At 41.5% G+C, this 12,027-nt stretch overlaps 1 protein-coding gene across 1 annotated transcript in view; it reads left to right on the forward strand.

The window, feature by feature from the left end:
- LOC128693151 (putative neural-cadherin 2) overlaps positions 1-12,027 on the forward strand; it is a 360,314-nt gene that overhangs the window by 184,517 nt on the left and 163,770 nt on the right. The window contains exon 3 of the mRNA XM_053782623.2: positions 4,032-4,147. Coding sequence (XP_053638598.2) covers positions 4,032-4,147 — 116 coding nt within the window. The remainder of the gene's footprint in view (positions 1-4,031; positions 4,148-12,027) is intronic.

The raw sequence follows: 12,027 nt of genomic DNA on the forward strand, positions 1-12,027 counted from the left end.
AAGTATCCAAACTTATTTTCAATTACTTAATAAAAACGGGACTATGTCCATTTTTATCTTTATTAGTTTTCAAATTTTTTATTCTGTGGAAATTATTTTGACATTTTTTAAACATTTTATCTCTGCTACTGATATATATATATATATATATATATATATATATATATATATATATATATATATATATATATATATATATATATATATATATATATATATCTACCACCCCCTATATTTCAAGTATGTTTTATTTAAAGACAAAAATACATTGGCCAAACATTCACAAAAATACAACAGAAAGCAAAACAACATAGGTAACTCAGAGCTACATCTCGAATACTTCGTCCAGCTCCCCTGCAGTGGGCCGCGTGCCCAGAATGCTGCAGGCATTTCCTCTCTGGATCGCAACACTGAGTCTCTGAAAGAGAAAGCTGGTCGCCCTGTGGTCCTTGGTTTCTATGATAAGCTTTTCACCCAGCTCTTTGAGGAACTTTAGAGCACACTTTCCCCATGCTCCAAGGGTCTCCGACCCTATTGGAATGAAGTTATAACAAGGGGGAAGGTCTTCATATTTTCGGATCTTCTGGGTCTCCCTGTGGCTGGCAGCTCCACCCCCTTCCACTACGGAGTATGGCAAGTAGGTGTCTGCCAATGTGGCAGCACAGGTGTAGTCCCAGGCAATCTGCTTTCCATCCTTCCGGGTAGCATAGTGGCTCCATCAGGACGCTTTAGACTTCCGTCAGACCTCTGTACTTGGGGTTCCCGTTGAGCTGGGCAACGGGCTGTGGCGAGGCTTCTCTTTATGATGTCATTGACCTCCTCATGTCTGGCATACTTCCCTTCTGCTGTGTGACACACAAGACCATGTAGTCCGAATTGATCAGCTGTCGCCCTGCCGCAAATACACCTATGTTCGGTGAGGATGGGGGCGGCTAGGCGAAGAGCAACACCATATATATATATATATATATATATATATATATATATATATATATATATATATATATATATATATATATATATATATATATATATATATATATATATATATATATATATATATATATATATATATATATATATATATATATATATATATATATATATATATATATATATATATATATATATATATATATATATATATATATATATATATATATATATATATATATATATATATATATTCTCATAGTTCCCTGTCTGCCAGCCTGTTTCACTCTGCCATCCCGTTATACCCACCTGTCTGCCAGCCTGTTTCACTCTGCCATCCCGTTATACCCACCTGTCTGCCAGTCTGTTTCACTCTGCCATCCCGTTATACCCACCTGTCTGCCAGCCTGTTTCACTCTGCCATCCCGTTATACCCACCTGTCTGCCAGCCTGTTTCACTCTGCCATCCCGTTATACCCACCTGTCTGCCAACCTGTTTCACTCTGCCATCCCGTTATACCCACCTGTCTGCCAACTTGTTTCACTCTGCCATCCCGTTATACCCACCTGTCTGCCAACTTGTTTCACTCTGCCATCCCGTTATACCCACCTGTCTGCCAACCTGTTTCACTCTGCCATCCCGTTATACCCACCTGTCTGCCAACCTGTTTCACTCTGCCATCCCGTTATACCCACCTGTCTGCCAACCTGTTTCACTCTGCCATCCCGTTATACCCACCTGTCTGCCAACTTGTTTCACTCTGCCATCCCGTTATACCCACCTGTCTGCCGTTATGTTGCCTCCCAGCACCGCCACCAAAATCCTACTTTCCCAACTTTATAACCAAACTACAAGTGCATAAAGCAAACAAAAGTTCTCTCAACTTACAAAATTTCCCCTCGATCGCTACAACTTTTTTTTTTTTTTAAGAATATCTCGAGAAAATCTTTTATATTAAATTAAGCTGGGTGTAGTTGTACCTTGTTTTGTTTTGTTTTTGAGAATTGTGTCTATTGTTTAATTATTTTTTTCGTAATTACCTATTACCAGTTAACTGTGTGAATTAATTTACATTTGTTGGTTTAATTTTCGCTTTTTTTTTTTTTTACATTTTCTAAACAAAGGTAAAGTAATGATGTTACTGAGAGGGAATTTATGCCTTTTATATAGACGATTTCGTTTTCTCTAAGTCTGTTTGTCTTTCTTTGTCTGTCTGTCTGTCTGCCTGTCTGTCTCTGTCTCTGTCTGCCTGTCTCTCTCTCTCTCTCTCTCTCTCTCTCTCTCTCTCTCTCTCTCTCTCTCTCTCTCTCTCTCTCTCTCTCTCTCTCTCTCTCTCTCTCTCTCTCTCTTTCTTTCTCTCTCTCTCTCTCTCTCTCTCTCTCTCTCTCTCTCTCTCTCTCTCTCTCTCTCTCTCTCTCTCTCTCTCTCTCTCTCTCTCTCTGATACACACACACACACACACCAGAAAGTGAGAACACAATGCCACGTTTGACACTGGAGTACAGTTGAACACGTCGACCCAAACTGACACAGTATCATGTGTCATGAGTCAGTGTCATGTTCGTCACTGTCTGCGTGCTGTGCCACTCACTGTTTCTACAGCAGTCGAGAATTTCACTTCAGGAAGTATTCGACTCTACACCAGTCACTAAAACTACGTCAGCCTCTAACAGTGACATTCAAATCTATACAAGTGCGACTCGACACTCTTTACGTCCTCTTAACTCCTCTAAGTCACGAAAGAAAACAGTTTATATTCTTAAGTAATAACTAGTCTAGTGTTGACAGGAGGAGGAGGAGGAGCAGGGGAAAAGAATTGAAAATAGCGAGAACGAATTAGCGTTCAGATCTAAGCCCTCAGTAACTCTCTCCGTCAAGTAAATGGGTTAATCCCTCCCTCTCCCCCTTCTTCAGACACCCAGGGGAGTTGTGTTCAAGCCCCCCTGGGTTAATCCCTTCCCTCCTGCTCCTCCTCCTCCTTCAGTCACCCAGGACGGGGGAAGGAGGAGTCTTGCATGCAATTTCTCTCCTGTTCAAGATTTATCTACGACATTTATAAATCTGTGTTATAAATTCACAATACATTTTGTCGCAGTCCTGTTTTCTTTAAGGGTAAGATAAACTGGATTGGGAAATTCCACTTACAAATATACATACCGTATATATATATATATATATATATATATATATATATAGAGATATAGATATATATATATATATATATATATATATATATATATATATATATATATATATATATATATATATATATATATATATATATATATATATATATATATCCAAATACTAAGTTTTATCTTATGGCTGATTTATATTTTCCTTAGTTAAGGTTACAGTTTATTTTAAAAAATTTCTAAGTTCTCGGCAGGTTCCTCGTAGCTCACCTGACGAGCGTTTGTCTCACAAGCAAAAGTACCTGGTTAAACCCTGCCCATGTTTACCTTGCAGTAACTAGACATCCAAGAATCAGTTGAGTGTTGTGCGTCTCATCCAGGGAGAGGATCTAAGGGCCTTAACTCAAAATGGGTTATATTGAGTGGCTTTCTCGGCTTAGCCTGGGTTATTACTCCTAGTACAATACAGTAATTCCTGGTGAGAAACATAATTTTGAAGATTCAAGTATATATGTGTAATACACAAAAAAAAATTGTTTCTCCATATGTTATCGATTATTGATGCTTTATAATCCAACTGTCCCGTTGCTGGGTTGGTAGCGCACACAGATCCCACACTGAAGTCCGTGGTTCGATTCCCAGTGCGGATGGACACATTAGTAAGTGTTTCCTTAAGACACCTGGTGTCCCTGTTCACCTAGCATTACAATAGGTTCCTGGGTGTTAGTTGACTGATGTGGGTTGCATCCTGGGGATATAACAAGCGGCTTTCTATATAGTAGTACGTCATTGATGTCAGCCAGACTTGTACATGTACTTGTTGAAATGAAGGTTATTATTAACATTGTTATTATTATAACTCTCTCTCTCTCTCTCTCTCTCTCTCTCTCTCTCTCTCTCTCTCTCTCTCTCTCTCTCTCTCTCTCTCCCTGACTCTCACCCTCCGCCTCTCTCTGCTTCAGGTGAGGACGTACGGTACACCATCACAGGAGGTAACAAGGATGGCTTGTTCACCATCAACCAGAGCACCGGGGTCATCACACTGGCCGCTACCTTGGACTATGAGATTCATCATAAGGTAAGATATTTTTTTCACACCGTCTCAGCTTAGAGGCGATTATTTTATCAAGATTGTTTACACCAGGAGAATGAGGCTACTCTGTCTTAGGTGGGAGCACTAGCAGTGTGTGGTTACACTGTTTTACGTGGGAGTTACGTTGTGGGAGCGCCTGCAGTGTGTGGTTACACTGTTTTATGTGGGAGCTAGGTTGTGGCTATACTGTTGTGGAAGGGAATTACGTTCTTGAGTTTTAGTGAATCATGATTCTCTTACGAGCAAACTGTAGCTGATGGCTAGACCAGCCTGGTTGATCAGGCCAGGTACTGGGAGACCTGTTCTGGATAGACTCCAAGAAGACTCCAGGTAGACTCCAGGTAAACTGCAGGTAGACTCCAGGTAAACTGCATGTAGACTCCAGGTAAACTCCAGATAGAGTCCAAGAAGACTCCAGGTAGACTCCAGGTAAACTCCAGGTAGACTCCAGGTAAACTCCAGGTAGACTCCAGGTAAACTCCAGGTAGACTCCAGGTAAACTCCAAATAGAGTCCAGGAAGACTTAAGGTAGACTCCAGGCAGACTCCAGGTAGACTTCAGGTAAACCCCAGGTAGACTCCAGGTAAACTCCAGATAGAGTCCAAGAAGACTCCAGGTAGACTCCAGGTAGACTCCAAGAAGACTCCAGGTAGAGTCCAGGTAAACTCCAGGTAGACTCCAGGTAAACTCCAGATAGAGTCCAAGAAGACTCCAGGTAGACTCCAAGAAGACTCCAGGTAGACTCCAAGAAGACTCCAGGTAGACTCCAAGTAGACTCCAGGTAGACTCCAAGAAGACTCCAGGTAGACTCCAAGAAGACTCCAGGTAGACTCCAAGAAGACTCCAGGTAGACTTCAAGAAGACTTCAGGTAGACTCCAGGTTAAACCATACCCCCGGCCGGGATTGAACCCGCGGTCATAGAGTCTCAAAACTCCAGCCCGTCGCGTTAGCCACGTTAGCTGGAGTTTTGAGACTCTATGACCGCGGGTTCAATCCCGGCCGGGGGTATGGTTTATTTGCAATCGTGTCATTACGATTTCTTGAGTCATGTAGACTCCAAGTTGTTAGACCAGGTAGTTGTGTGTTGTCAACACGTCTTCCCATTAAAATCGTAGAGGTTATGAATCCATAATCCGATTCGACCTAAGAAAAGGAAAGAGGAAGTTATCTCCGGTTCCTTAGATGAAAGCTCCTTCGCCCTCATCCAGACACCCACTTTGAAAGCTCCTTCGCCCTCATCCAGACACCCACTTTGAAAGCTCCTTCGCCCTCATCCAGACACCCACTTTGAAAGCTCCTTCGCCCTCATCCAGACACCCACTTTGAAAGCTCCTTCGCCCTCATCCAGACACCCACTTTGAAAGCTCCTTCGCCCTCATCCAGACACCCACTTTGAAAACTCCTTCGCCCTCATCAAGACACCCACTTTGAAAGGGGGTAGTGGTGGGATTAACCACAATTTAACCCAGTGGTTAATTAACATTTAATATGATGGTGGGTGAGGGAGAAATTTGATATTAAGCAAATGTTACACTAATTATGATTACTAATGAATAAAAAATCCATTACCTTTTTTAATTAAATTCTCCAATATTCCTGATTTTTTTTTAAGAGAGACGATATCAAAAAGTCATATCTCCCTATTCCTTTCACTTTTTTTGTTTTTTTACGGTAACGAATTTGGGTATTCAGACCCAGTTCAACTTCCCTTTCCGTCGTATATCGAATTTCGTAGAATTTTGTCTATTTCTCGCGGAGGGTTAAACTGCTGTGTAGTGGACGACCACAAACACGAGCTGACAGACAGTGTTCAAACTGTGAGTGAAGTTTTTTCCACTAACACAGGGGATTATTAATGAAGATATGCATTGTTGTTGTTATTATTATTATTATTATTATTATTATTATTATTATTATTATTATTATTATTATTATTATTATTATTATTATTATTATTATTATTATTATTATTATTATTATCTTAACTATTTTTATTATTATTGTTGTTGTTTTTATTATTATTATTATTATTATTATTATTATTATTATTATTATTATTATTATTATTATTATTATTATTATTTGTAGTAGTAGTAGTAGTAGTAGTAGTAGTAGTAGTGGTAGTCGAAGTAGTAGTAGTACATTCATGGGGTTAGCGCCGGGGATACAAGAGGTAATCAGCTTCGAAGACCAGGTTCTCTTCCTCTGTACACAGTACATAAACACTCTTGAGAGAGGTGGAAGAATCTGTGGGATGGATCAGCGTAGAGAGGAAGGTCACGTTGACAGTAGTGGGGTCACGTTGACAGTAGTGGGGTCACGTTGACAGTAGTGGGGTCACGTTGAATGTAGTGGGGTCACGTTGACAGTAGTGGGGTCACGTTGACAGTAGTGGGGTCACGTTGAATGTAGTGGGGTCACGTTGAATGTAGTGGCGTCACGTTAAAAGCAGTATGGGTCGCGTTGAAAGCAGTGGGGTTATGTTGAAAGTAGTGGGGCTTAAGCTGAAAGCAGTGGGGGTCACTTTGAAAGCAGTGGTGGGTCACGTTGAAAGCCGTGGGGTCACGACTTCCAGGAAATCCTGCACATCAGCGCCAGATCCACATTTCACATTTCAACTGAATCTATGACCAGTTGACCGTCAGTGCGACTTTCCAATCCATCTATGTGACCCTTGTCTCCATACACTCATTCATTTATCAGTTCCTTCGTCCATCAAACCACCAGCCTGGCGAAACGTCTTCAAATTGAGATAGATGTTGCACAAGACACTTAGTCCTTTTCCTGTCTGTACTGTGTGCGGTTATCTTAAAAATTCATCCCAGTATCCCTCCATTCATCCCTCTATCCCTCCATTCATCCCTTTATCCCTCCAACCAGTATACCCCCACTCTACTCTTCCTTTTTTTAAATCCCCCCCCCCAAATCAACAACAAAATATCCTAAAATAAAAGTCAGTACCTGTTCAGCCGGGCTGTGGTTCATACGTCGGGTTGCGTACGACCAGCGGGGGCGTTGACCCCCATAACCATCTCGAGGTACACACAAATAACCCGCATATAGTAGAGAGAAGCTTATGACAACGTTTCGAGGTTTGTCAGGAACAAAATAAGTGTTTCCTGACGTGGGTCTTAGTCGTATGATGACCCGCAGCTGGAGCTTCTGGTCATCTGACCGAAGCTTTCCGCTGGCTTACCGGTCCACCCCTTTACAAATATGGAGAGGGAGCAAGTATATAAGCGAAGGAGACACTGACGGGATCACGAGAGGAAGAAGAAGAAGTGGTAAGGGCGGAAGCAGAAGCAGTAGTAGTAATAATAATAGCAGTAGTAGTAGTAATAGTAGTAGTAGAGGTAGCAGAAACTAGGGAGACTAGTTTTAGTGGCACAAAAGATAGAGAGGAGAATGAAGGGAGACAATAGAGTCTAAATTAAAAACTTCCTTATAATACTTTGTGTTAAGTAATTTTCGTCTTGAAATATTTCGTGTTGTCTTGAAGTATTTTGTGTTTTCTTGAGATATTTTTGTTTTCTTCAAATAGTATTTTCTTGAAGTATTTGTATTTTCTTGAAATATTTTGTATTTGCTTGAAATATCTGAATTTTCTTGAAATATTTTGTATTTTCTTAAAATATCTGCATTTTCTTGAAAAATTTTGTATTTTCTTGATGTATCTGTATTTTCTTGAAATATTTTATCTTTTCTTGAAGTACCTGAAGCTCATCTGTACAGTATGTAAGCGAGATTAAAAAAGTTCTTCCGGAACTGAACATTGTTCGGAAAGGCTATCCTCCGGGTATAGCGCTTCCCCCTTGATTATAATAATAATAATAATAATAATGTTCGGAAAGGCTTCACAGCATTTGCTGTTAAATTTTGAGTGTACTCTTTCAGCCCCATTTACGTAAAAATTGGGCTATATAAAGGAGCTTCATGGGTGAGCTGACTGTATTTCCCTTCGTTTAATTAAGCTTGGAGGACGAGGGATATCGTAGAGCTCGGGATGATGGGGGGGGGGACGGAGCTCATTTTTGGTTGCTGTGGAATATAATTGCTTCGTTATTGGTTCATTTAGTTGGGTTAGGGGCAGGTGGAGCTTAAGGGGGTTGGGCTCACAACCCAAAGATCCGGCTTCAATATGGGGCGCGTTAAGGCTCCTTACGCATGCTGTATCTGTTCATCCAGCTTGACTTGTGAGGTCACACAGCTTGACTTGTGAGGTCACACAGTTTGACTTGTGAGGTCACACAGCTTTATCACTAATAAAATGCAAAGATTCATACATAAGAACATCAAACATAAACAACTGCAACAAAATTAAAAGGAAACAACTCGCAAGAACAAACACAAAACACATATAAAAACACCAAGCTAAAATAAAAAGAAAATATTACATTTTCACCCTTAAAACAATCTTCTAAAATATCCCCGAAGTCCCTACAGTCACCTCTGTAATTATAAAAGCAACAACTTCAGCTAAAAGTTGAAAATAAAAGGACAAGGGATTTAAAAATTTGCTTCACAGCAAGCTGCGCCCCACAAATAATTCAGAAAAAGACACGACAGACTTGCAAACAGATGGCTATGTGTGACTTACATTTGCCCGACCACCAGCCTGCAGATAACAGGCGACGCTTATTTCTGAATGACGGTAAGACACACACGTTCTATCGAACAGGAGAAAGTCAGGAAGACTTGCTGCTGTCTGTAGGTCCCACCAGACCAGCCGCTTTCCAGGAATAAATCTACATATGGAGTCCATGACGCTACTGTGGAACAGACGTCTAGTACACAGGCAGCTAGTATGAACAACATTCACCTCAGCCTCGCCTCTGTATATGCATTTCCCGGAATCCTGACAAGGAACAGGCAACAACAGGACTTCGACACCGCCCAGGCAACATCAGGACTCTGACATAGCCAAGGCAACAACAGAACTACGACATCACCCAGGCAACATCAGGACTCTGACATAGCCAAAGCAACAACAGAACTACGACATCACCCAGGCAACATCAGGACTCTGACATAGCCAAGGCAACAACAGAACTACGACATCACCCAGGCAACATCAGGACTCTGACATAGCCCAGGAAACAACACGTCTTTGTGCCAGTTCTGGGCACAGACTAGACTTTTCGATCTTCTGGACCAATAATACCTCATTTCAGTAATACCTCAGTCCAGGGCCAAGAGAATGTACACACTTTAGTCCGAGTAGACAGTGCACTGGGATCCACTTAATCCGGCTGTCAGGGCGAGAAACAGCGAGGATCGTGAGGAGCTCAGCAATGGACTCAGGTGATTCGCTTAGTAATGTGGTAGCTATCACGGTACCAGGCCAGCAACGTCTCGCTCTTTGACCCCTCTCCCACCCACCTTCAACACCATCCCCACCTGCAACACCATCCCCACCTGCAACACCATCCCCACCTGCAACACCATCCCCACCTGCAACACCATCCCCACCTGCAATACCATCCCCACCTGCAACACCACCTCCACCCACCTGCTACCCTTAATCCCCTACCTACAAACTCCCATTACCCTCCACACACCTCTTCCTAACGCATATTTTTATTATTTATATTGTCATAATTATCCCGGAGAATCACTAAACTCACAGAGATCATTCAACTCCCACAGAGAAAGTGAGGTAACGAACCACTTGTTTCCCTCCCCCCCCCCTCAAGGGTTCCACCACGAAGGATAAAACTCTTCCTGCCTGCCCAATAAGCAGGTTTCTGCAGAATAAATTTACAGGACAAGCTGCTCCTGCCTCTCGTCTCTTCCAGAGTCTCTGCTCACAACGTCCCGTCAAAGGCTCTTTCCTTGAAGTTCTTAATTGCTTTTTAGTAATACAACAGCGTCCCTCTGGTGGTTGGGGCTTCAGACTTGCCCTCAAAAGCTTGATGAAGCTTTAGCAGGGGTCAGCTCAAGCTGACAGCTTTATGGCCAGATACTATTTATTTTCTCGCATAGAGGATTCAAAATATTGTTTATATATATACATACACATTATATATATATATATATATATATATATATATATATATATATATATATATATATATATATATATATATATATATATTTATACAGAGGGAGACGTAGTAATTTCCTATAGGCAGGCTGGAACTCTTTCCTCCTCCCTCACAGCCACAACAATGTCTTACAAAGGTGTTCAGACCCACCGCTGCTACCAGCCAGACTCCGTAATAACATTAAAGCGATGTAAAGCTACCGGTTTATGGGATTTGATTCCCCGCGGATCGAACTTTTGTCTGCTAATGGGATTACGACCCTACGATAATCAGATCATGAAATGCAGGTTCTGAATCCCTTCAGTACTGGATTAAAAGATCTTAGTAATTCACCGGTAATTGAATACTGTGGTAACTGAGTTCAGATTTTATTATTATTATTATTATTATTATTATTATTATTATTATTGTTATTATTATTATATTCACGGGGAAACGCTAAACACATAGTGTGCATTCGGTACCTGAGGAAGGTGAGATAATCTGATTTGATCCAAGGAAGAGGAGGGGGTTGATCCAGCTTCTTGAAACAAAAGCGCTTCTCTAGCACTGCCATTACTGTTGACTCTAAATTTCTATGGCCTCGTGGCTAGAAGGCAAAGAGAAAGAGAGCATACGGAGTGTCGAGCCTGTACCACCCCTTGTGGTGCATGACCTCCACAGGAATTTAAAGCTTGAACGAATGCAGAAAAACAAAAGAAGGGTTTTACCTGCAGTTGAACCCTCCTCCTCCTCCTCCTCCTCCTCCTCCTCTTCCCCCTCCTCTTCCTCCTCCTCCCCCTCCTCCCCCTCCTCTTCGTCCTCCTCCTCCTCCTCCTCCTCCGTGGGATTATAGGCTGTAATACAGCAAACATAATTTGTCTGCAAATATCGACATCTCCCTCACACGCCAAGAACTTCAGCCGGGAAACTGATATTAAATTCCTGAGCAGAGCTCGAAAAACAGTTTTTCAATTTATGTATCACAGATTTTTAATCTGAAGGTGTTGTGTTTTTGTTGAACATTTACTGCAGTATTAATAATCCCCCCCCTCTCGTCATTATATATTAATACCACCATCCTAATATATTAATACCACCCTCCTTATACATTAATACCACCATCCTAATATATTAATACCACCCTCCTAATATATTAATACCACCCTTCTAATATATTAATACCACCCTCCTAATATATTAATACCACCCTTCTAATATATTAATACCACCCTCCTAATATATTAATACCACCCTTCTAATATATTAATACCACCCCCCTAATATATTAATACCACCCCCCTAATATATTAATACCACCCTTCTAATATATTAATACCACCCCCTAATATATTAATACCACCCTTCTAATATATTAATACCACCCCCCTAATATATTAATACCACTCTCCTTATATATTAATACCACCCTCCTCATATAATAATACCACCCTCCTCGTATATTAATACCACTCTCCTTGTTATGTATTTATTCCTGTTGTCACTGTCATTTTAATCCCCCCGTCACTGCACAATACCTCGGTCACTGTCATGTTACTTAGCCAACACTGACGTATACATCCCTGCCTCTCTACTCTACTCCCACTGGTGGCCTGGTGGTTAACGCTCTCGCTTCACACGGTGAGGGCCTGGGTTCGATTCCCAGCCAGAGTAGAAACATTGGACGTGTTTCTTTCCACCTGTTGTCTATGTTCCCCATCAGTAAAATGGGGTGCCTGGGTGTTAGTCGACTGGTGTGGGTCGCATCCTGGGACAATGACCTAAGGAGGCCTGGTCACAGACCGGGCCGCGGGGGCGTTGACCCCCGGAACTCTCTCCAG

The sequence above is a fragment of the Cherax quadricarinatus genome, chromosome 28 (assembly GCF_038502225.1).
Source record: "Cherax quadricarinatus isolate ZL_2023a chromosome 28, ASM3850222v1, whole genome shotgun sequence".
NCBI classification, from domain to species: Eukaryota; Metazoa; Arthropoda; class Malacostraca; order Decapoda; family Parastacidae; genus Cherax; species Cherax quadricarinatus.